This window comes from Bombus pascuorum, chromosome 5, assembly GCF_905332965.1.
Source record: "Bombus pascuorum chromosome 5, iyBomPasc1.1, whole genome shotgun sequence".
NCBI classification, from domain to species: Eukaryota; Metazoa; Arthropoda; class Insecta; order Hymenoptera; family Apidae; genus Bombus; species Bombus pascuorum.
Window position 1 is genome coordinate 17,548,715 of NC_083492.1, and position 26,272 is coordinate 17,574,986.

The following is a 26,272-nucleotide window of genomic DNA, read 5'->3' on the forward strand; positions in this document are numbered from 1 at the left end:
AATATTTAAATACTATTTAATAGTATTTAAAAATTGTATTGAACGATCTGTATAATGTATCAAATATTTTTACGTGATTCTAGTCATGCAAATATCTGTTACTATGCGATTCGTATTAAAGCTTATTTGAATTTCGCGGCTCTCGAACGAACGAATAATCGATATGCGAGTGCAGTATCGATACAATGGCGCTTATGACGCCACGCCTCTCGAAGTATGGTAGATGCTTTGGTGACGCATAACGGGTGATCAGATCCTTTGTGCTGGAGTTTTAATTTCATTCTACAATCTACTTTACGTGGGTGAGTTTTTTTGTTTCCATTGAGTTTCCTTAATTCGGATATATCGTGAATATGTTCTCTTGGTATTACTATGTCTTACTAAATTGCCAAACAGCAAATGCTTTGGACACTCTAAAAGCAAGACTCGCGCGTTATTCGAATATTTTGTTCGAAAAATTGTAAATAATTGGTAGTTCCGTAACACACACGTTTACAAAAGTTTATACATCTTTCAAGTATAGTATCGATAAAACGATGATTGAAAAGTTTGTGGATCGTGTCCTGGAAAATACGTATATTCTAATTGCCTACTCCCTAACCCCTTCTAGATTCCAGAAAATACTATAAGTATTACTTTTTTAAGGATTAGAATTCTATAAACGCTATTTGCATCTTATCTGTTTAGCATTAAGTCCTTGCATTATGGGTGACTCTGACGATGAATACGATAGGAAAAGAAGAGACAAATTTAGAGGGGAGAGAACAGAATCTTATTCTAGAGAAGGTCGACGAGATGACAGAAGAAGAGATGATTGGGTGGATAGGTAACTACTTAAATGATAAGTTTTAAAATACAGCATTAAAATAAATATTAACAAATAAAAACATATTGAGAATAAGTTGGTCTACTTTTGCATAAACAGGCTCTTATAGTTTTAACGATAGTAATTATTCCAGAGAATGGTCCAGTCGACCTAGACAGCGTCCAGATTACAGAGAATACCGTGGAGGTGGAGGTGGAGGACGCGATAGATATAGTCCTGGCAGATCACAGGAGATGGCACCACCAATGAAAAGAATGAGAACAGATTGGGATGATCGTCCAAGATATGGACATGATTATTATGGAGGTGGAGGAGGGGGTGCAACTTCCTGGGGACCAGACCATTATCCACCTCCTCACCATGGCAATCATCACTATGGAAACCACAGTAACAGTAACAGGTTTGTGTTTCTTATGTTATTTTTAACGCAGATTTTCTTTTTTCTCCCCCTTTTCTTTTCTTTATGAATTTGTTCTTGGTTTATAAACGGCATTGTCATGAAAAAAAGAGGTTGTATTATAAGTATGCAAAAAAGGAGTCGTTTCACTCCAAGATTGTTGGCCCGATTAAGGTAGCGTTTAAATGTTTTAAATTTCTTGACTAATTGTAAACGGTTTCATGTTTTCTGCAGTCGAGAGGTAGCTGGTAACTTCAGCAATTCCAATGTTGAAACTCAACCACCAATGATGTCTTTCAAAGCGTTTCTTGGAACTCAAGAAGACTCGATTACAGACGAGGAAGCTATTAAACGATATAATGAATATAAATTGGAATTCAGAAGGCAACAATTGAATGAATTCTTCGTTGCACACAAGGACGAGGAATGGTATATTTCATTTTTTAATTCACTAATAATGGTCTCAAAATTATTCCTTATATGTATATTGTGAAGCTCAGTCGTACTTAAATGTGGATATAAAAATAATTAATTTCTACAGTGGTTTAATTGTTATTTCTGTTAAAACAATAATCTTGTAATCAATGTTTCCACAAGACGTCGAGATCTACGTTGTTACATGAAAGTTATGCCCACTGTAGAAAGTAATCTTTTAATCCTAATGAAATTATCGGACTATCTGTTCGGGTATGTATGCCTAGTACAGTGTACAACGTAGAGTGCATACGTACGTTGAACAGAAGAGCGTTAGGGTGTAGTAGCTTTATAATTTTTGCTAAATTACAGACACAATTTTATCGGTAATTGCAAGCAATATGACCAGCTCTGTCTATCCCTACAGTGTACAGCCAGCAACGCCTTATGTCTTGGGCACAGGTCACCTCGCTCGTTTATTTTTACGTACGATATTTTATGCATTTCGCGTTTCGCGCATCGCAGAAGAATTGAGGTGTTTATTAGGTAGTTAAACAAAGATGCGAGCTGGGCGCGCAAAGCCCAAACATGCTCGCGATAGGCCGCGTTCTAAACCCGTTTAATTATTTCTGACATTCAAAAGATATGCTATTGTTACAATAGACCTCTGAGTCGACAAGAAAACTGAATGCGAGTAAAAATATCAGACTCTACAGGTGAGGCTTCATTCTGTAACTGACAATGTTGACAGTAAAACTGATAATTTATAAATAATCGTCTCGAGGAAAAGGATATAATAATATTTAGTTACGAGGAATGATTCGCTCTAGATATGGATGGGAAACGTAACAATTACTGCTATATCTTATTCATCACCTATTGCGACAAATTTATCACGATTACGTAAATATGTTTATGATCGATTAAAAGCACGCTTTGTGCTTATACGAACATGAATATTTTCAGTATAAAATTATATTAAGGACTTAGTAGAATTAACTACTATCTTAATTCTAATGCACTTTCTTTCGAATATACATAAATGATAAATCCACAAATTGTACGTCTGTTTGCTTTAATTTATAAGAAATTTATTTCAAAATTGATCGAAATACCATATTCTTTTACCAATTTACCAGGTTCAAAATAAAATATCATCCAGAAGAATCAGTGAAGAGAAAGGAAGAACAGGTGGCAGCTCTTAAGGTATAAATTAACGATTTAAAAATATTTTTCCTAAGAGATCGATCGAATCTATTATTCTTATCATCTTTCTTGGTAGAAACGTGTTGAAGTCTTCCTGGAGATGCTTGAAATTAAAGAAATAGATAAAGTTTCTGTGGATGCCGATCAAGCTGATGCTTTGCTGCATCTGCTAGATGCGGTGGTTATTAAATTAGAAGGTGGTACGGAAGAAGATTTACAAGTTTTAGACATGAAGCCAACAAATATGATTATAACTAAAGATATGATCAAGGATAAAGAAGACACGAAGAACAAAGTTGGAGCTGAGAAAAAAGGCGATAATAGGTATGGATTGGTATTCGTTAAAAGAAGGATAGGGTAAGGTTTGAAGGATTAATCGTTATTGTACACTTTACAGCGACACGAATAAAGTTGATGAAACTTTGAAAACAGAGAAAAATTTAAAAAATGGTCAGAGTACAGACTCTGAAGTTAAAATCGCAGAAAATGACGAAATTTCCATAGAGGAAGTTGAAAAGTCAGAGGAAAATATAGAAGAAACAAAAAAGGATGATAGTGTGGATAGCACAAGTATTTGATTTCGTTTATTAAATAAAAAATAATACTTACTATCTTTCTATTATCTTCACTTCCTTTTTACTTTTGTGTAGGCAAACAAGAGGAAATTAATATCAAAAAGAGAAAACGAACTGATAGTAACAGCAGCAGCAGCAGCAGCAGTAGTAGTAGTAGTTCTTCTGGCAGCGATAGTAATAAACCCGATACACCAAAAGCAGATCCTCGTAAGTTTCAATGTTATACTTATTTAAAAATAGTATATTACTCTTTAATTTAATTTGTTCCAGATATAACTGAAAAAATGGATGTCAGTAATGAAAATACTGATACACAGGATAATAAAGAAGATGATCAAGATGCTAAAACAGACAGCGAACCTTTGCCAGAAGCTAAAAAGTCTGCTATGGAACCAGAAGCGGTAATCGACCTAGCCAGTGAAGATAAAGAAAAAGAACCTAGAGCTTTGCACAAGACTAGCAGTATCTTCCTCCGTAATTTAGCACCTACGATAACAAAGGCAGAAGTTGAAGCGGTTAGATATAAATATATATCGTATATATTGTAGGTTACATTTTTTTAGATAATAATCTGAATAATCTGTATAAATAGATGTGCAAACGTTTTCCTGGATTTTTGCGAGTTGCCATAGCAGATCCTCAACCAGAGAGAAGATGGTTTAGAAGAGGTTGGGTGTCCTTTGAAAGACAAGTAAACATAAAAGAGATATGTTGGAGTTTAAACAATATTCGGGTATGTTGATAAATAATTTAAATACACGTGTGCCAATAAAGGAAAAAAATTAAAATATTGAAACAACATGGAATAATTTCTAGTTACGGGACTGCGAACTTGGAGCTATAGTAAACCGAGATCTTTCGCGTCGTATACGCACAGTAAATGGTTTGACATCCCATAAACAAATAGTTAGGCACGATATCAAATTGAGTGCTAAAATCGTGCATAATTTGGATAGCAGGGTTGGTTTGTGGAATGAAGAAAAAAGAGACGATAATACAGTTAAACAGGATGACGACAACAAAGAAAATAAAAGTATTCAAAATGTAAATGAAGTTGAGCAAGCTGTAAGATAGCAATTAATTTACACATTCGATTAGCGCTTATAATAACGTCATTGAAAAATCATGATCTATGTTGCTACAGGCATTTGGATTGTCATCTAAAAATCCAGTATTGAAGAACATAACCGACTATCTCATAGAAGAGGCATCGGCCGAAGAAGAGGAATTATTAGGAATGTCTGGTGACAAAGAAGAGGGTCAATTAGGAGGCGATGGAGATGGTCCAATTGAAAGAGATCCGACATTGATCAAGGTATCAAGTGTCAGCCGTATAAGAAGATTCGTTTATTATGATATGGAAATGTACTGTTTACTTCTTTCTTTTTTCTTCTTTTTTTTTTTAGGTCTTAGACAGATTGATCCTTTATTTGCGAGTAGTTCATTCGGTTGATTATTATAATCACTGTGAATATCCGAACGAAGACGAAATGCCAAATAGATGTGGAATCATGCACGTTAGAGGATCTCCTCCTACCGCTAAAGTTACTAGCACCGAATTGTCAGAATACTGTCGCAATTTTGAAAGCAAGATGGCAGCGTTCTTGCAACCAATTGCAACGCTATCTCAAGAGGAGTTCGATAAGTTGGGTGCTAAAAATGCTGAAGCGTATCCTTTTCTCTTTTATTTTAAAAAAAAATTATGTTGAAAAGTAAAATTATGTTGAAAAAAATTTGTTAGATAACTCTTTTGTCTCTATTATTTCTTTAATATTTGATATTAGTGAAGTCGAAAAGTTCGTTCAAGCCAATACACAAGAACTATCAAAAGATAAGTGGTTGTGTCCACTTAGTGGGAAAAAGTTCAAAGGACCAGACTTTATTCGGAAACATATTTTTAATAAGCACGCAGAAAAGGTAGCAGAAGTAAAAGCGGAAGCGGAATATTTTAATAACTATCTAAGAGATCCAAAAAGGCCACAGCTTCCCGAACACCCGGGAAATAAAGCACCTCCGAGAGAGAGCTTACGCGAAGGATTTACTCCGTATGGATGTAGCACGTAAGTGTTAAATATGCTCAAGTCACTTTACCGTAACAGTACTTCTCTTTCACGTTCAAATTCATCGTAACACATATGATTCTTATACTAATTACTGCTAATTTAATCGTGAAGATTTGGAAGTTACGGAGGAGGTTACGGTAGCAGCAGGGGAGGCTATGGATCAAGTTACGGAGCCGGATTCGGTGGAGGGTTCGGAATGCCGCGTTCCAATCGTGGTGGTTTTAACCGAGGACGGTAAGATATTTTTGTTTTAATTTTTCGCAATTCGCTGGCTTTGTATAAACAACCTGATAGTACAATGAAACGCGGTAAAACTTCTGGGTACTTGAGTAAACGATTTGTTTGAAAAATTGATCAAGTGGTGGTTTTCGTAAATTCTTTTCTGCCATATTGAACGCTGTTTTACAGGGCTGCACCGGATTCAACTTCGAGGCCTCTTGTTAGTTATAATGATTTGGACCAGCTAGACATGGATATGTTCTAAGTTTTATCAAGTACCGTTAGAATTTTTTTTATACAGAAGTAAAAACAATGAGAAAAATTCTAAACGATATGAAACTTTTGTGCTAGCAGATCTATATCTGGATTATGTAACACAGAGTATATATTTAGTATCGAGCGAACCGTCCAGTTAACGCAATGTGTTACAAAATCAGCACACTTCTTGCTTTCTCGATACGGAATAACTTAGACCATTAGTGTACATAAAGAAAGAAAATATAATTAAGATTATATCGTGTATCTTAGTACAAAAAAATTCTTTTACTTTATGTTCCTTTACAAAAAAAGAAGCAAATCGGCAGATGCTGTATTTTTATAAGCCGATAAATTGCAAATAAAATTATTTGTTTGTATTTACGTGTGCTTTTATTTTATATCCCATTTCCGTTCGAATCCTATGTCCAGTTGGTCGTCGTCGTGTGCTGTCTCGTTAATTATTTTACAATCTACATTTACATGTAGCTTTATTGCATCGCAAGAAACGAATACCTTGTTGAGAGTAGAATCTATTAATTTTTATTAAACGTTACAGTGGCGGCGGAGGAGACTTCCGACCAGTGATTCATTATCGTGATCTCGATGCACCACGAGAACCTGATGAATTTCTCTAAATTGCTTCGATAGACGAAAGGTCAAAGGAACAAAGGAATCATATGTTTGGAATCGATAAGTTTGATGAAAACAATATCGGGATGTGCGTACTACATATCTATACATGTATATAACAATCTATAAGGTCATATATGTCATATATATGTGTATATGTATATATAAGATATATATATATACACTCACTTAGAGATACACTCAGTTAGAAAATCTACGTATATATGATTTTAATGTGTGTATAAACACAACTCATGAATAGAGAAATGCACATTTAAAAAGCAAAGCTCTCCTACCTAGTAGTATATATTATTTAAGGAAATATATATTATATCCGTAATACTTGGAAACAATGTTGTGTCAGAGTAACATACAAGATAGATCAGCTACAGCAAAAATCAATACTTGTAATCTGTCCTATGATACAACAATAAAGTATATCGTTTGCTAATTACACTCTGGTATTAAGTATTCTATTTATAAATTGTTTATTCCGTACCACTGTATATCTATACAGCACAGTTATGTACAACATTTAATTACATTAATTCGTAATAAAAATACTGTAACGTGACGTGTAAGTGCGATGAGAGAAAGTCGACAGACGCAAACGTAAAGCTAAGAAAATCGATCCTTACAGTGCCTCTCGTCGGACCCATCGCCGCAATCGTCCACACCGTTGCACTTCATTCCCTTCGTAATGCATCTATTGTTTCTGCGTGAAAGTCGATCTCATTATTACGTGACACAGACAATAATATAATATTATAACGTCCAGGCATTTATATACTCCGTTTAATGAGTCGGTCGAGCCAATAAGAGTACGGATCGTATTCAAAAGCTTTAGATAATAGAGAAAAAGATATCGATACATCGTTCCTTATGTATTTAACCATCTGCTGTAACACAAAATTTTTGAAATCGAGTTTCATCCGGCCTTTCGGTGCAGACGATGCACAGTTATTGCGTGTGTCATACCCGAGAAATCAAAGCAGGCTCTAACAATTATTCACGTAAATCCTAGAATTCTGGATGGTAAACATTTGGAATTCGTTGCATCGATCGCGTGCTCAGCAAACAGATGTTCCCTTTACCTATACTGACTCTACACATTGAACGGAATACAGATACGTTATCGTCAACTTACTGGCACGTAAATTCGTGCTTATTGCACCGTCCTTGGCACCCGTGAGGTTCGTCAGATCCATCGAGACAGTCTGGCAGGCTATCGCAGAAGCGAGCTCTCAATATGCACTGGCCGTTGCTGCACGTGAACTCGTTTTCCGATGGACACGCTGGCATCAAAAGAAACGTTGTTGCGGACGTATTACGCGATCGTGGTGTTAATGAAGCAAGCGTCGTATGCGATTTTCCATTCTTTTAGAAGCGCATTAAAGTATAGCGATTAAACGCGTCGACATTGCAATTTATGCCGTTCGAAAGCTCTGTCATAGTGAAAAGCAGGCTGTGTATGTGGTATGTATCATGGGAAAGGGATCGTAGTGCTTATGCGTGCGCGTGAAAGAGCATGCGGTGTATTTAGCGGTAATTGTGTATCGCATGCAGAAATCGAATGCGTATCAAATAAACGAGTATGTACTCACACCCACCGAGATTAAGACCTACGAAGAAGAACAGAAAAAAAGAAATTGAAAAAGACCTTAACCCAGAAAGAAAAAGGAAACGATAGTAACAGAAAGAGGGAGAAATAGGGGAATCATGTTAGCCGAAAGTGCGCGAATAATTCAACGAACTATCTTCGTAAGAAAATCTCAAAGGGAATTATCATAGGATTATCCATGACGAGTCACATGGAAAAGAATATGTTGGTAGTTATTTTGACGAGTCGATAATTCGCGAACCAACGGTGTACGCTTCTTGTGACCGCAACGAGTAGTAGCGCGTATCTTACCTAAGGTGCAATTAATCTCGTCGGCCGCGTCCCAGCAATCTATCTTGCCGTCGCATCTCTTTTCCAGTGGAAGGCAGGAAGTCTCGTTACCGCACTGAAAATGCGTCTTCAGATCGCAGTCTGTAAGAAGAAACGTAGCAGTCGTTTTATCGTTCGCGATCTTCTCATACGCAACGCGCCGTTTTCCTAACAAGAACGCATCGTCTAAATACTTATATTCGTTCAGCTCACGCTCTTTCAAAATCATCGAGCGTGCAACGCGCGTCGCTTTTTTACCGCCGTCAGATTATTCCATATCGAGACAAACGGATAAACTGAAGCCTCGCAAACTATGACAAAGCCCCGGGTAAAGCCGATAACAGAAGGAACGTCTTAAGTCGTGGAAAACTGGGCTAATGTTATATGCTATATGCGTGTACGTACTGCAATTGTGCTCGTCAGAATGGTCGTAACAATTCATATGCCCGTCGCAGTGCTTCTCGAGAGGGATGCAGAGCGTGTTTAGACAGGTCCATTCGTCATCCAGACAGTAATGCTCGATCTCGACGCACCTATTAAAATCGAGACGAGGCGAATTTTGAAAGAATACGTACGTATAAGATATGTAAATATGAAACCGGAATTTTTATATAGAAAATACACGTTTATTGTATGAAAATGATTAAAAATATTTTATTCCAAGTATTGCCCATCGCTAGCTATACATTTTTCCCACCTGTCTGGCAATTGGTGGATGCCACGCCAAAAAAACTGTCTCTCTTTTGAGGCAAACCAGTCATCGAGCCATTTTCGTACATTTTCGTAAGAAGCGAAGTACTGGTCAGAAAGTGCGTGTCCCATCGATGCAAATAAATAGTAATAGGACGGAGCCAAGTCTGGTGAGTAAGCCGCGTGAGAAAGTATTTCGAACTGAACGCTTCGATCGTTTTCTTGACCGGTTTTGCTGTATGCGATGGTGCATTATCATGGAGCAAAATTACTTTGTGTTGCCCTTTTTGATATTCTAGTCGTTTTTCACGCAAAGCTTGATTCAAATCGATCGTTTGTCGTCGGTAGCGCTCAGTATTAACGGTTTCGCCAGGTTTTAACAGCTCGTAATAGATCACACCCTTCTGATCCCACCAAACACAGAGCATCGTCTTCCGTCCGTAGCGATTTGGTCTTGTAGTCGATGTCGATGGTTCGCCTGGAGCTACCCATGATCTTTTACGCTTAGGATTCTCAAAATGTATCCACTTTTCATCGCCAGTCACAATTCGGTGGAGAAATGACTTTCTTCCGTATCTGGCGAGCAGCATTTAGCAAGTGGTTTTTCGGTTTTCCTGCTGTCTTTCATTCGGTTCGTGTGGAACCCATTTTCCCACCTTCTGGATCTTTCCCATGGCTTTCAAACGTACGGAGACGGCTTCTCGTGTCACGTTTAATCGATCAGCGAGTTGTTGTTGCGTTTGAGCGTCATCCTCGTCCAACGATGCTTGCAATTCGCTGTCTTGAAACTTTTTCGGTGGTCTTCCACGTCCTTCGTTCCTCGCGTCAAAATTGCCACTTGTGAATTTTTTAAACCACTCAAAGCACTGTGATTTACCAAGAGCATGCTCACCGTAAGCTTCGACAAGCATTCGATGCGATTCTGCAGCAGTTTTCTTCAAATGATAACAGAAAATCAACGCTGTCCGCAAATCGTAGTTTCCAGGCACAAAATTCGACATGTTCAACGCTATGACAAACTATGCTGTTGTATGAAACTTGTATTGTTGTAAGTCGAAAATGTTTGTGAGATGTCAACAAAGACTTTTGGCATCAATGGCGCAGTTTAGTGATAACTACATTATCAGCTAGGGCATCTATAGGCAAATTCCGGTTTCATACTTACAGACCTGATACACGAATAACGTATAACGTAATAAGATAATAAGCAGGTGTTAGAACAATTTACCTACCTAAAGGCGTCGACATCGAGACGATGACACTTTTGTTTGTTGATGAGACAAAAACCGGCACATCCGGTTGGATCTTTGGGATCGAGAGGGATCCTGCAAGTCGGTGCTTCTTCGTCGACGAGAGCAACGCAAACCTCCTCTGGCAGACAGTCGTCGCAGTATCTGGTAGAGTTGAGGCTGGACGGGCTCGTAGCTTCCGTTTCCGCTTCCGACGCTGGCGGAGCGCGACTCTCCGGAAATGACGAGCCACCGTTTAAAAGAATACTTGCAGCGAGGGTGCTAGTGGCCGAGGGCTGCATCGGTGTTGTCGATGACACGGCCGACGCGTCGTTCTGTTCTTGTTCGCTGTTCGATCGACGTAGAAACGTTCCCGCGACTAACACGTCGTCGTTCGACGACGAGTCGTTCGTCGACGACTTCAGGTACTGTTGTATGATTTGCAGCTTCTCGGGTTCTGCTAAAAATCAGTTTTCGCGTTACCACGATTAAAAGGAGGAAGCAAAGACGAACGAGAGCTTTTTAATGGATCGTCAACGACCGCGAGCGAATCTCACGTCGACGCTTGTCGACTAAAAATATCCGTTTAACCGAGAAATAAACGTTCGTCGCGTCTCGGCTCGATCGTTGGTTTATAATAATCGAGCGTAATAACGTGCTCGTTAAATGTCTCGCGAGCGCTTATTTCAGTGGTTGAATTCATCTGATCGCTACGATCGTTTTCCTCGGTGAAATAAAATCTCGATGCCGAGTGATCGTCGCTTGTCTCCGTCGGTTCACTGTGATCGTTCGTGCGTTTCAACGTTTCGTGTTTCGTTGAGCCGAATACAGACGAGTGCGATATTTTCACCTTGCTTTCTGCTACGTCGGTATGTCTGTCTTTGTTCTTCTTAATTGGGGAAACGAAGAAAGATATATGGCGCAGCATCAAAGAGACGCTCGTCTGTATCCGGCCTTTTAACATGGCGGATATCGTGTAAGTATCGCGTAACCACTCACCAAACGCGATGTACAGAGCAACAGCACCTATTCCTAAAAGTAGCAGCAACGCGATCAGCAGAAGAACGAGGGGTCTGGTACACCCGGAAGCCTTGAGAGGATGCGCCAGATGCAGAGTCCAGCCGTGTCTGTGCTTTCGAAGTCTGGCCGGATGCGGGGGTGGTTCTCCTCTGACACTTCGTCGCAGGTTGATGCGATTTTGGGAAGACGGGGTTTGCGTTCGCACTGGGAGGGAGTAGGCCCTCTGAAAAAGTAAGATCGAATCGTTCGATACTTATCGATCGTGCGCATCGACTACGAAATCTTCCAGATAAAGTTGCTCGCGATTTACCTCAAATTCAGCCATCGGTACTGCATTCTCTTCGAACCGGCTACGCGGTTCTCCTCACTAGATATATATTTGATAATAGCTTATCTATTTTCCAATAGTCATTGAGTTTTAACTTCCCAAGAGCAAACGAAGGCGTGGCAGAAAATCTAGATACCGATTATAGCGAATTTTTTCGCAACTAAATGAACAGTCACTCGCGCGCGTTAACTCAAAACAATTTTTCTCGAACGGATATCATTTTCTACCTTGCCAACCTTCGACGCGTTAAATATAACCATGACGCTACCAAACCACATCTGAGATATTACGTATTATATCTTTTTTTTTTTTATAGAGCCAAAACCAAAGAGTCGCGAATTACGTCGGCTGTTCAAGAATAGGGAGCGTAAGCGGATGTCGTGCCTTCCGAGGCAGTGGTCCGCGTCCAACTGATTACCGTCCTCGATACCGGTCTACGTTAAACGCGACCCTTATTCCGCTTTCTTTCCGAGCACCGGTAAAATCACCGCGATCGATGCTCGATCTTTCGATCGTATACCGTGTTGATTCGAAGCGCAACGTTCGACGAGGGAGAAAGTGTCGTGTCGTGTCGATTTCCTTTGCCCGTTCGCTTACGGAAGACTCGCCACTCGTACACCACGCAGCGACACGCTGCCTGCTGGCCAACGATCATCGCGTCTGGCTATAGATAGACGTTTTCCACTTCCGTTCCGTTTTGTTCGTTTAGGGCGGACAAGCGCCAGACGCTCCGAAAGCAAAATGAACTCTCGTCTCGTCGAGGAAGCGATCATCGACAGGTCAAATTTCCCAGTTATTTATACCACGCGATCCGCGTCTGCCACTCCTTTCGATAACTACATATATCGAGCAATCGCTAATCGCTATCGCAATCGATATCGAGCAATAGCTAATCGCTGCGTCTTCTTTTCGATTTAACGTTGCAATCGTACACGTCACATCGAGATTACGGTTTCTTTTCCTTTGAAACACGGAACAAGGACGCGAAAAAAAAATGACGAAAGCGAATCATGAGATTGCAAACTATATATAGATATATCGTGAAACAACGAAGGGTACTTCCTTCGTCAATGGCGTGGCTTCTCTGTTTAGAATACAAATGAAACGATCAAAAGACTTCATCGATCGTGCGATCAAAGCCGAGCTTCGTTCGAACATGATGAATCGCGCGATTTTTCATTCTGTTTCGGTTTCAAATTACGCACATGGGTGACTCACGGTTCCGATACGATGTGAAGGGAATAACGAACGAAAGATTCAAAATGCGCTTCGCATTTTAGCCGTGAACAATCATCGACGCTCGTCGACAGATAGAAATTCGTTGTGCGCAAGGTCTTCTCTCCCCTTTTTCTTCCCTTTCGACCCGTTATTTCCCGTACCTTATCCTGTGTATCTTTCAATACATCAGTACACGTGCATTGTTTCATATATGTTGTTTAAATACAGGCGTATCTAAATGCACGTGTATTAATGTATCCGTATTTTGACCCTTGGGATTTTTCCCCACATTATTTCAGTAAATATATTGAAGTACTCTAAACCTTTTATTAATTTCGCAATCTTTCAGATTTCTTAGATATCTATGTACTAAAAATCACATGAATTAAAATACAGATACGTTAATACACGCGTATTTAAATACATATGAGATAGTGCACGGGTATCTATGTACTAAACATGTACGGATGGAGGTAAGGTGGTTTATGTGCAATAGGTATATAAGTAACAGGTATATTTACATAATCACAATCTCTGTTTTTAACGTTAATGAACTAACGAATTAATCTTGCAGTTGAGAAATAGCCTCAACAATAAGGATCGTCGAGAAGGAGAATAGTTTTCGCTCATTTGTTACATAAAATTAATAAATACATATTTACATCGAATTATGAAACTTATGTCTGCTTGGTACTAATTTTTCTCATTTCTAGATATAAATCTCTCTATCAAATGATACTGCGATATATGAGTTACTAAACAAAGTTACCCGAGATTCGTCAATACCGTTTTACATGATGTGTAGTAAAAGAAGCAGAGGAAAAGTTCTTCTCGGAGAGAAAACTTATTATTTGACTATTATTACAATTATTTACTAGAATATCTTTTTCAAAAGGATATTCTGGATATTCTGAAATGTCCTGAAAGGGATTTTTGAAAGGGACTTATTAAGTTTCTTAAATGTTTTATGACCGGGACAGCGCGAACGCAGTCCCGACTATCAAAAATTATACGCCCGAGATACCCACATTAGGGGTATTCGCAAGGGTCAGCCTAACCGTAGTGCAATGGAAAAGCCTCGCCCTGGAGGAACCGCCTTCTTGATCACGGTAACCTCTGCGCCAGGTAAGTATGCTTTCCTCCGCTTCAAGTCCCGATTTATTCTAACTAACGATAGAGATCGCAAGCGAGAAACTTCTACTTCTTGTCGCCATCTAGCGGCCAGTCGAACTTTAACCAATGATTCTCAACCTAATCACGTACTGCTGGCAATGGTGCTCAACTTACCCGCGCGCGTAAACGAAATCGATATATCGCATTCATCGAAATAAATTTAAAATTCCCGTAATCTGGAGGCGCGAGTATGTAGATTTCCAAAGATTAATATCCAAGGCGTTGACAAGTGAGTGGTTTGTAGATCGAAATGGTTATATATAACTCCACCTTTTTTAAATATTTTAAATTTTACTATCGAAACATTTGATTAATGTTTATCTTATGCGCAGTGCCTACAAAAAGTATTTCTCTAATTTTCCACTGAAACGTCATTTTATCAGGTACTCGTCGTATTAAATTCTTGTAATAGTAGTAGTAAAGATAATAAATGATACGAAATTTGATACATTTGGATCTAATTAAGTAGCACATAAATGTTATAATTAATAGAATATTGTGCAAATATTATTGTAGCCACTGTAATTTTCTCCACTTCTTGCTCTATAGAGTTAATTAATTTGACAAATGAACGACTCAAATGGTTTCGAACGGCACTCACCTGAAACGAACTGTGTTCCTTGGCGTCAGTGAAAAGCATCGACGTCCCCTTGGCGTACCAACGATCCTGCGAATATATGGAATTCACTCTCATACCCGGCCGGTTCTTTCCCGAGCCGATCAAAGCGTTGTCCTCGTTGATCTCCGCCAAATTGACGAGATTTGCGCAACCGCTTCGCTCGTTTCTGATCAGCTCCACCGTGCTCGCTGGGGATCCGCCGACTTTCTCAGAAATCGTGAATATCGAGGGTGAATTGGTAGCCGGCATCGCGAACTCGTCCGGCTCTCTGTTCGGGCAGCACACAGGTAGCATGGTGAAATTGCGTGGATCGAGGATAGTTTGCGAATCGTTCGAACCCGATATTTGCAGACGCTGCTGTTGCTCGTTGTTCCTGTTTTTTCTCAGAATCGTTTCGCTCTCTTCGTCAACGACTTGGTGGTGTTGGTCATTGCTAGACGCGGCAGCTTTGCTTCGACAATGCTTGCAATCCTTCTTCCTGCGCTTTTTACTGGGTCTGTATTCGGATTGGAGCGCGACAGACTGCGCTCGAGACGAGAAAGCGTCATCGGTGAAGGCGACGATACCGGCATTCCACGTCGCGACTTCCGTATCCTCTCGGCGATCGTCGATTCTCTTTCCACTCGTGCCACGAATGGAGCAGCTACCAAGGGAAGAATCCAACCCGGTGCCACGTCGAAACGGTAACGTTAAATTACGACGGAACGTTCCAGCGATCTCTTCTCTATCCAATGATCTCGTCGTAGCGCTTTCGCAAACGTATTCGATCGTGTTCAAAGGTCGCCGAAGAGCTTCATCCTGGCCGCTCATAACTCCGGAATGCTTCCAGGGATTCTCTACACCGGGCAGAATGTCCTCGTACACGTGGCCATCCGCGTTCGACACCGGGTCATCGGGCAATAGCTCGTTTCCAGACGTATCGAACGAGATCGTATGCGAATCGTGGCGAAACTCTCGCGAAGATATCGGCGTTTCTTCGCTTCTTGGCTGCTGAAACTCCTCCTCGAAACCTTGGTTCTCCATCTACAAAAAAAAGACAAATACTGTTAACCTGCGTCTTCATCAAAGCAACAACGAAGAACTTTTCGTTGCTGCATGTTCGAAGCATGTAGTGCCCAACAAATATCAACTTGTGGAAGCACTTGTCCACGCTGAAGCGACGCGATCAAAGGAATATTTGGGTTTTGTTCCAATTTTCAGGGACGTTCATTTTTCTCGTGATCTGTTGCTTCGTGCTGTTTTATTTTTGTTTCATCTTTACCGCTCCGGACGGAACAGGTAACAAGCAACAACTTTTTTTTACTGGCAACAGAAACGTGAAGAAGCATGGAGCGCGAAACGTTGACAACAACCAACAACATTTTCAAGAAACATAGAACCAACGGAAAGTTCCTCGTTCAGTGCTTCAGTGAAGGTGCAGCTTTGGACGATATCAGCGAGTCGATATACGATGGACTTTCGATCTCCAAGTTCGATCACGCGCGTCGTCCTATCATGAATATTATTAACTGATTTAGTCGTTTGGTTTCGACGAGTAGGTTGATCGATTCGTGACAGTTTGTACTCTCTACGAAAGGACGCCGTGTCCAGAGTTAATGAAATGTTTCGTGGGTCATGTTAACCCTGCGTTCGCCAATTATCGTGTCCTCGATGAGCACCGCGTCGCGCGCTGCTCCATTTTTTCCACCGGATAGCTCGCTCGGGGAAACCGACTGATCACGACTTGCCCATCGAATTTCTCGTTTATCGAATGTGGATAGAGAAACCTCCTGACGATCGTTGAATCGCTTCGGTATCGCGACCAGTTGTCATTAAAACGTATTACTTTATTGTAATTTTAGAACACAGAATTCTATTTTAATAAACGCGATAATGGAAACAGGCGATTGTTGCTAATACCGATGAAAAGTATCTAGCGCAAAATTACTAATATTCATACGTAAGTTGCAATTCTAAACTTTCTTTTCGCTATAGCCGTATATATTTCGTCCCTTCGTTGCTTCGCTTTCCAGTTTCAAACGCCGTTTTCTCCATCTTCGAAACAATCTATGATTCGTTTCCTCGAAATCGATGGGTAGATTTTTCTTTCGGACGAGTTACGAAACGCAGACGTTCGATCGTCGGGGGAACTGTAGGCAGTACGTTTGGAGCGACAATTAACGATCGGCAATCTTCGAAGTTAAGTAAATAGCGCGAGGGGCCGTAAATTGAACGGCGAAAGAGTCACGCGGAGAAAGAGAGTTGCGACGAACGAGGGAGCGGAATTAAGCGTCTCGTTGGGGAGCATCCCGACGATTGTCGCAATTATCGCGACTTGACTCTCCGATTGATCCCGTCAAGCTCCTGACGTCATCGACCTCGTGGATCTTCGGTGGATCTTCTACGATCGTTCCATCCGCGAACGCATACCGTATCGTTCTCATCTCGACCCGACTCCACTCCACTCGATGATGCCTTTCATTGCCCTGCTTTTACCGGACCAATTTCGACGCATTCTTCTCCATGCGGCAACTTCCCATGAAGCGCAACCTATAAAGAATCTGACGATGGTATCGCGAGTGAAAGGAAATGTTCGAATCGGTGTGACGAATGTAGCGGAAGGCAATAAAATCAGGAAGCGACAAACCGAGACTCCCAAGGAAGATCGACCGATCGACAGTTCGGTTGTAGTTACGACGCCCTGCGAATCGACGCAGTTAATCTCCGGCTTTCTTATTAGAAACGGAATCAAACGCCGGAATCCAGGGGCTAATTCCGTGTATCTATCGGCTCGGATCGTGAGTCAACGGTGTGTCCATGGTGACGCATTGCTCGTGCCTAACAGGATCGCGTACAGCTGGTTACGCGTTAACAAAAGGAAAACGCGTTTTCCTTCGAGTCATCGAATGCCGCGAAAAGAATCTCCGATGTTCAGCGAACGCGAGGATGACTCGAGCTCCTATCACGCGGAACCGCGTTCACAAACGTGAGAAAAAAATCCTACGACAAGAAGGACGAACCGTTACCTTTCTTCTCTCGCACGTTCTTCCAAATGACCTTTGACGAGTTACTTTTTATTAGATTTCCTACATCCGACGTACGATTCTCGCTCCACAAGGAGAGGAAGATTCTTTATTTGCAGATAATTTCCAGAACTTGCTGCCAAATATGATGATTCCATACACCATAATCATTCATTTCTAAATTTCTATATATACTGTGTTTTTTCCTCTCCTTCTCTTTTTTGGATATATATATATATATGTCGGGTTGGTGTTGGGACTTGAGTTAGGGGCGTGTAATGAATCTTCACCTGGATTATTTATCGTTGTCGCACATTCGAGCGTAGCGAGGTAGCGTTTACTAACACAGGTATAGATGTTACAAGATTGATAAATGGTCACGGTAACTAGACGCTAATGACAATGACTTTAGGTTCGATATGACGAATCCACGATCCACGGAATAACGGATATACTTTGCTTCAAAGTCTAAGTCGGACTCTACTCACTCCTCGTGATACACAGGTCACTCGATTCACTCTTCACCGATCGTACAGACACACCAGGCTAATGAGACTGCAAGAAAATCACCTTCCGTCACGACGACGCTGCAGAGGAAAACTATAATGGGATGTGCCTACGGGCACGAGGTCATTAGATTCGTCAAGAAAAGCCTCGGAAAGTGAGGGAAATGGACGTTGCTGTTAATTGGTTAATTTCCATGTTAACGGTTGTAAAAGGATGCTAGCCGCCCTTGAGACAAAACTCTTAGCGGGAAACGTCGTACTTGAGGAGAGTAGACCTTCCATAACAGGCGACAGGTCTACGGGCTGATAGAACGAAGACCGCTTGTCAATCTGAGGAACATTAGTTCCCTAAATTCTAAAATTTACAGCGGTTCCTCAGGCTACCTGAACATACTGTGAATGATGCATCAACATTTGGCGACCATCTGTTTGTGGCGAGCTACGGGATCGTTGGGATGCTTATTGTCAAGTATCGGTACAGCCGATTCTTTAAGGCGAACTATGCAATTCCACATCTCTGTTAGGTAGAACGTTCATCCCGTGACCATGGCTATGCTCGGCGACCGATTGTCGCCTCGAGCCTAAGCTCACTGTCTCAAGTTTCGAATGATTGTGTTTGGGTTATTTCGTAAATGCTACGGTATTGAGGTTTTCCAAGTAACTCCAACGGGGGCCCGGTGTCCTTTCATCTCCGACATATATATATATATATAACATACGCTATATATTTGTGTACTACACAATTTATCCCGTAAATAAATGAACGAACGAGTAAATAATACACGGCGATGCCATTTAAGATCCACGTATCGATTTCTGTTTAAACGATACGACTAAGGTCAACGAAGGGGCGGAATGTTTAACCGTTTTTGCCCGATGAAGAGGAAGAAAAAAGAGAAAGCGAGGAAGGAGCAAAGGCGTCAATCGGTCAGTCGAGCCGACCGGTAGCTAATTAGTTCTCATCTACGCTTCTAAGGCTGCCCTCTCTTCTTACGTTGCACCGTTCTGTTCATCGTGCGCTCAATTAGAGGTTAACCAATTAACGAACGTACGGATCTGCAAAGGGTTGAGGCACAGCTGGCGCCAAACCCCTTTGCGCTTCGCTTCCTTCCGGCGATCAACGATACCGATTCGACCGAATACGCGAGGCATTTTACGCTCTCTTTACACACGGCAAGAAAAGGAAAAGAAAACTCGAAATAAAGGAATCGTCTTCGCGTTAGTTAGCGAAGGTCTCGGAAACTAGTAAAAGATGCCGGTTCCTCGATGAATTCGTTCCACTTCAGCGTGTGCCGTAATTGGTTCGGTCGATGATTAATCGAGACCCGATTTCGACAGTTAGGTTCGCGCGCAGACAATCGGGAATGAAAGCGCACGAGACTGCACGTGTGTCGTTCTGCAGGGTAGCCACAATTAGTCACGTTGCGAAGACGCGTGCGATCATTTGCTCGTAAATACGGCGTCGAGGGTCTTTTCCACGTCGTCGAAGCAGTGCAGCTATCTGCAACCTTTTTCATCTCATAACACACATAATCTAATTGCTAAAATTCTACGAAGTACTAAAAAATATATTATACACGTTTGATTCAGGATAGGATATTCACACCCAATGACTATCGCTGTTCTTATTTGACAATCTAAACGAGAACGGATCGGTGCCCCTAAATGTACATAATCGGTTATTGCGTGTTTTAAAAATTCTGGCGACACGATGCGCCGCTTGAAAATCGCGGACGTAAAGTAATACGGAAATTTCGTAAAGATCGCGTTGGAAAAGTTACGTGTACTATGGTCTTGGAATGAAAAGAACGATCGTTGGACGATCCAGACAGAGCGCATCGCGTCGAAAGAAATAATGGAATCGGGCAGCAGCTCGGAAGTTGTTCGGCCGAGAAGACCGGTTGTTTGGCCGCACGTGCGGTGCCATATGTCGATGCACGAGCTGTACACCGTGGGCGAACGTTACGCACCGATCAACGTTGCAGGTTACGTCGTCGATTCCGACCGAGGATCGAGGATATTCCGAACGCATCGCGTTGAATCGGCCGCTATACCAGCGAGCTGTTTCGCGATCAAAAGCGCCAACGGCTATCGATGTAATCGTGACCTGTTTTACGCTGTTAGCATTTCCACGCAATTCAAACTTGAATTCTTCGAGGAAAGGATCGTTATGACGAACCGCGACCTGCCGCGTATTTTCCCGCATTCGTTTCGAATTCTTTCTACGAGGAGCGGATGTTAAGGATATTTTGCACGTAACCGACGAATAGCCGCTAACGGATAGAAAGTGGAACGGACAGCGTGCCTTTCGCGAACGAAGATGAAGAAACCTGGTAGGGCAGAATGTTAAACGCTCCGTGTCGTACCAAGGGTGACTGCGAACGAAGTCGTCACGGTGAGGAACACGAAAAAAGAAAAAGAAAGAGGAAAATCAAAGAGGACGAACGATGTCGGAACCGATCATCCGAGGATCGCGTTCGAAAGAATGAACGAAGGCACTGCCAGCCAATGGGACCCACTCCTTGGAATCATCGCGGCAGATTCTTTGGCAACGATACTCGGCGCTACTCAGTGACACTCGTCCCGATTCTTCGCTGTTGTTCCATTCTCGTGCAACGCGATAACGAGGAAGCATCAATGCATTAAGCGAGAACGAGGCAGACATCGTACAGCCACGATTCGTTCAGATTTTTCAAGAAGGGATTACCACATAGATAAGTCCGTTTCTGCGGCACCAGATCACGACTATTAATTACACGTTTCGTTGCTCGCTTGTTATCCTGCCCGTCTTCGTATTTCCTTTACCAATTCGTAGACGTCGATTGGATGAACCATCGTTAGATACAGAAGCTCCTCCGCGAAATACGAAGCATCCCTCCGCGGAGGCAACCGCTATGTTTTTCCGTTCGCCATGCAACCATCGTAACCACCGTAGCGAGAAAGGAGAAGCTAGAAGGGAGAAAAACGAAAGAACAAACGCCTCTTTGGTGAATCATCGTAGCTGAACTGCGTGGGAAACGGTGAAACACGTGAAAATACGCAACGACTAACGAACACAGAAAAACCAGCGACCCGATATGTTAATGCGTTCGATAACAACGCATTCGACGCATCGATTACGTGGATAGTTGCGATATCCTGTCCACGGAAACTGGAACGGTCTTAATGAACCGAAATTCTTTCGCGCGCATTTCATTCGGTTCGCGTCTGCGCGTTTCCCCATTCTATCACATGTCGCTCCCTTCTCTCCGAGGAAATTTCAAAATTATTCGTAACGCGACTTCGTAATTGCAAGATTTGTGGTTCGCAACGATGCGGTTCGAACGGTTTGCGTTTAAATCGCAATCAAGTTATTAATGGTTGGAACGTGGTTGAAACTGATTTACGCGATGGTCCGCAGCCTTCGTCTAAATCTAAATTATCGGTTTGACAGTCAGGCATCGCGAAACCAGACGCGCCGTTAATTAAATCATTGCGTCATGAAACCGTACATGATTTTGTACGGGAAGCGAGTACTATGATTCCAACTTGGTATAGTCTGTATCACACCCCTTCTCACGACCATCTCGCAACCCCTCTCGATAGGGGATGTAGCTCAGTGGTAGAGCGTTCGCTTTGCATGTGAAAGGCCCGGGTTCGATCCCCGGCATCTCCAACTTTTTTCTCGCTTCTGTAATATTTATTGGTTTTATAGGATGGTATTATGCTTGCCCTCGATTCGGCCATATCGTACTGGAAGTCACAGGCTATATCGTTCGCAGCTAAATTAATTGCTTTTCAACTAGGAAATGAATGATCGGCAATGTGTCCGTGGTACAAAGGAATTATATAATACGTTACGTTTCGAAGGAAAATTAAGAGCAAGCCCGTTCGAAGGAGAGAGGAAGTCGATACCATTTTATTATTATTAACGTTTATTTTTATCTCGTTGAGTCGGCAGCCATGTCAAAGCTATTTTATTCTCTCGTCGAATTAAGATTCCGTTTAAAACCGACGAGCATGCGAACAGTTGGAGGCTCGGCTTATTACACCCCTAATAAGCGCTGTACAACGCGTCGATTATCCGGTAAGTATAGGGTCGAAAGCTAGAGGATATTGGCGGTGAGAGTTGGCCGATGACTGCACGTCACTGGCATGCACACAGTCGTAATTTATCCAGTCGGCTATAATAGCCAACTCTGGATCTCTGTATATACCAACACAGTCATGGGTATCGTGTATTTTTTCTTCCTCGACTCCCTTTGCCACGAGCAACGCGAATAAATCATCAAATTCATAGCTGACCCTACCCCCATTTCCGACCATCCCGAAGAAGTCTTCGCAGAACGTAGAAACGCGGTACCCGAGTCTCGATTCGTTCGAATGGCCGAACCTTGCACAGTCCCGTAGGAAATTCGTTTGAGTCAACAGAGGCCAACGACACTGCCAATACCGCGTTTACCATCGGTTATCGAACAAATGAAATTGAATTTGACTATGAGACGATGCGATTCGAAGGCATAACGAGCAAATTGGAATTATCGTTGCGTTAATACTACGAGGACGAGGTCGAGACGGAAGAAGGATAGGTTTCGTGACGGAATCGCCTGATATCTTCGTTCTTGCACGAAGACTAGAGAATGAGCCAAGATTATCACGCCAATTAGCAAGCGCTTGCAGACGTGAGTTTCTAACGACGTTACGATTTCAACCTTTCGATCCGCCTTTATCCGTAAACTACAAACTAGGCGCTTTCCAAGGTAAATGGCGCAAGAAAAACGTTTCTGAAAAATAACGTTTGCGAACCGGTGCAACTAAATTTCGATAGACTCCAGATTCTTCCATGTTCGAAGCGCCGTGACACCACAGCAGGAAGCTCTTTTGATCGCAGCCAAAGATATAAATACACCGAGTACGAGCGACTAGAGCTGAATTGGCCGCACAGAGACAGCACTGCTTCCCGACCTTACCTCATACTCGATGATCGCAAGATAATTCGTTCGGCGGTACTTCTTTGCGAACCACATGATCTCTTATCACGCGATGCACGATGACTGCAAGACGCGTAATCTATTTCGGCGACGCTAATCGCGAAGATGCGAATAGACTGACTTAGCGCCGGAGATGCTTCTCTCGTTTAAAGCCACGCATGAGATTTGTGTATGCATTGCTCGGACAAAGGAATTCGCCAAGAGAATAGAAAGTGAAATCCACGAGTTTTCCTCGGTTGTCAAGGTGCATGCGTCAACATTAGAGTTGACGAGGATTCTTAGGGTAATGGCCAATGGGTTCGAGAATGTCGGGCGTGCATAGTACCTGGGTAAAAGAAAAGAAGAAGAGGAGAGAAGGGAAAGAAGAAAAGAGAGACGACCAGCTGACAATGGGACGAAAGAAAACGTTCCGCTTGGCCGCGCTTCGCTAACCGAGACGAGGGTTACGCGTTCGCTTTTATTTACACCTGGCGCGTACGCGTACGCGGCTTGGCACCCACGCAACGCTGACTCGTACACCGACTATGCCTGCACCCGTTCCGTTCGCCTAATTTTTTTTCATTTAAACCTATCGAATCCTAACCGTGTCATCCTAACCGACAAGCCACTCCTTCAGCGATCCCGCTGGTCCGTCGCATCGGCAAACGCAAAGTGAAACAGCGAGACTCGCGTGGTCTTTCCATTCGATATCGTTGGATGTTCGATGTGGCTAGATGAACTTTCAACCGAGTTAGGCGGCTATATCGCAAGCAGTTACAACTGACGCGGTATAAATAGGTTGGCGTCGGTGAGCCAAATCCAGGAAAAGTTCGTGGTGGTTCGGCTGACTCCCAGCGGAAACGGGATACGCGGCGTTGTTTTCGCTTTTATCTTCCATATCGTTTTTCTATTCGCCATACTTTCCTAATCCTATCCGGCTCTATGTCGAGTCGACATTGCGCTTCGTATGTAATAGTGGAATATGGTGTAACATACAATGCGTATATACAGTCGGAGACAGAAATTAGTAGGACAGTAATATACGTATCGACAAAGATTAACCCAAACTAGTACTAGTGTTATTACATAAATCCTTATACTACATAGACCGTTTGGTAAGTAACTGTAATTGATATTTATATTTTTATATAAACAATGCGTGTGTAACGAAACTTCGTTGATACCTATTTTCACCACCTGTCCACTTACATTTTTATCGCAGACTGTATATCCAACCACGTACGTACAAATGTTATTGTATACCATAAGTCTGCTGCTAAAATATTGAAGTAGCGAAATACTGTACTATATGGACTCGACGATGGTGATTGACAAAATCAAGGCGGACTAACTGCAACGAAAGTTCGTAAATATCGTGGACCGCGAGAACTTAACGCTTCGGAAAATCTTTCGAAACGTAATTGTTCGATGCTCCAAATACTCTGCGAGTTTTTAATTCCAGTTGACTCGTGTGAATTTTCAAAGGCAGCTTAACGTGGAATGTTAACGAGGCGTTCAGGGTACGAGTGCACGGTGCTCGCCCGATGTACTCGAAACGCTCGAGTGTACGCCGTTCCCAACAATGAACGAACTTCTTTGTTCGAGAAGACGATCACCAACTACTTCGCGATCGCTGTCAAGTCCTCGACTACGACAAAAGCTAACTGTAATCCCTTATCGTACTGTAACGATCGATTCGACGTTACATCGCGGTTAGCTTTGTGCAGAATCAAGCGTGACGCAATTTGCGCTTAGATCGAATTTTTGCGTTCACGACTCGACTAGCGAAACGGTCGACCAGCCAATTCAACGAACAGAGATCGTGAGACCGAGATACCGTCCTATATCTATGTTCCATGTTACGATTTAACTAAACGATCGACCACTCGTTTTTGTCAACAAGAAAATGTACCATTTTTTTGAAGGTTAGGTCTTGTCCTTTGCAACCGATTTCTGGGTTGTTAGAGGTAGTAAACTCGGATCCGAATCGTCTTCGAGGGACATAATGAAATAAGGAAACAAAGAAACGCGGGAAACTCGATCGTACGTGTGTTTAAAACACTCGGGACGAACTAAATCCTCCTGCTGCTAGTGATACTATACGCGAATGCGCATACAATATGCATAAGCCGTGCTAGTTTGCGAACAGCCGCATGCACAAACGGAGAAAATAATCGTTCGCCGGGAAAACATGTCGAATAAAGTATAAACATATCTGAATGATTCAGCGATGTTTGGAAAGGAGGAAATATAAATTTATCTATCGTCAAGGTAGTATAAGCAACTTTCCTCTGTTTAACAATTCTTTCCAATAGCAGGAACTGTACAGTCGTGTTATTTCCCGGAAGTACGACGAGATTAATGTACCGAGCAAAATATGAATTGACAAAGCACACTTTGTCGAATGAATGAAACGAGAGAACGAACGAATATAATTATTGAACGTTTCGACACACGTTGAAACATGTGACATAAACATTTTCGGTAAGTAAAAACGCTTTTTAACGAATGCCGCTGTCATAGAATTCAATCTATCGCTATATAAAACTGTTTGTATTCACCTTTGGTTTATCACGATAATCTCATATTCCCCGAAAGTGATCTCTCAGTGGAGAGGATAAAGGCAAGGCAGCATATTCTAAATACTTTGATGAAGTTTCGAATCCACTGGGCTAATCGATCGGTAACTCGTCGATCATCGTTACTGTTCACATCCATAAAACGTCACATGTTGATCCCACGCGCGTTTCCACTCCAACAACGTGTAGCCGTATTCAGCGCGCACTTACCACGCATCGACGGTTACGCACCAAATGCCGCGCGCACTGTGAATGACGCGCGATGCGATATGCCAGTCTGCTAGTCCTATGGTTGTCAGGTATACAAGCCATAGTAACCAATCACCACTCAGCCATTCGTTTCGATAACCAATCAGGTTTACAGAATTTATTACACGTAACAACTTAACAAATCGAAGAATAATTTATCGATACATATGTGTATTTGTATTTTAAAAACTT

General features: G+C 42.0%; 2 protein-coding genes and 2 non-coding genes across 7 annotated transcripts; 2 read left to right on the forward strand and 2 right to left on the reverse strand.

The window, feature by feature from the left end:
• Positions 1-193: 193 nt before the first annotated feature.
• On the forward strand, positions 194-7,042 carry LOC132906756 (serrate RNA effector molecule homolog). 3 transcript variants are annotated; one of them, XM_060959244.1, is made up of 16 exons: positions 194-302; positions 688-826; positions 948-1,226; positions 1,458-1,652; positions 2,777-2,843; positions 2,920-3,167; positions 3,241-3,413; positions 3,494-3,625; positions 3,689-3,933; positions 4,011-4,151; positions 4,235-4,483; positions 4,563-4,733; positions 4,825-5,087; positions 5,203-5,478; positions 5,593-5,715; positions 6,515-7,042. In XM_060959244.1, the coding sequence occupies exons 2-16, from the start codon at positions 705-707 to the stop codon at positions 6,591-6,593; spliced, it is 2,763 nt and encodes a 920-aa protein (XP_060815227.1). In that variant the 5' UTR covers positions 194-302; positions 688-704; the 3' UTR covers positions 6,594-7,042. The 3 variants fall into 3 exon arrangements, with proteins under 3 accessions (XP_060815227.1, XP_060815230.1, XP_060815228.1); XM_060959247.1 differs by having other exon boundaries at positions 4,235-4,462; XM_060959245.1 differs by lacking the exon at positions 6,515-7,042 and adding an exon at positions 5,890-6,335.
• A 10-nt stretch (positions 7,043-7,052) lies between these two features.
• LOC132906759 (LDL receptor repeat-containing protein egg-1-like) lies at positions 7,053-26,094 on the reverse strand. 2 transcript variants are annotated; one of them, XM_060959255.1, is made up of 9 exons: positions 25,814-26,094; positions 14,778-15,818; positions 11,437-11,680; positions 10,441-10,897; positions 8,924-9,051; positions 8,501-8,620; positions 8,193-8,210; positions 7,736-7,883; positions 7,053-7,303 (listed from the first exon to the last, which is right to left on the reverse strand). In XM_060959255.1, the coding sequence occupies exons 2-9, from the start codon at positions 15,816-15,818 to the stop codon at positions 7,207-7,209; spliced, it is 2,253 nt and encodes a 750-aa protein (XP_060815238.1). In that variant the 5' UTR covers positions 25,814-26,094; the 3' UTR covers positions 7,053-7,206. The 2 variants fall into 2 exon arrangements, with proteins under 2 accessions (XP_060815238.1, XP_060815239.1); XM_060959256.1 differs by lacking the exons at positions 14,778-15,818; positions 25,814-26,094 and adding an exon at positions 11,768-12,604.
• LOC132907601 (U1 spliceosomal RNA) lies at positions 13,974-14,136 on the reverse strand. The gene has a single exon (XR_009658225.1). It is a non-coding gene; the product is annotated as a U1 spliceosomal RNA (small nuclear RNA).
• Trnaa-ugc (transfer RNA alanine (anticodon UGC)) lies at positions 21,888-21,958 on the forward strand. The gene has a single exon. It is a non-coding gene; the product is annotated as a tRNA-Ala (tRNA).
• Positions 26,095-26,272: the final 178 nt, after the last annotated feature.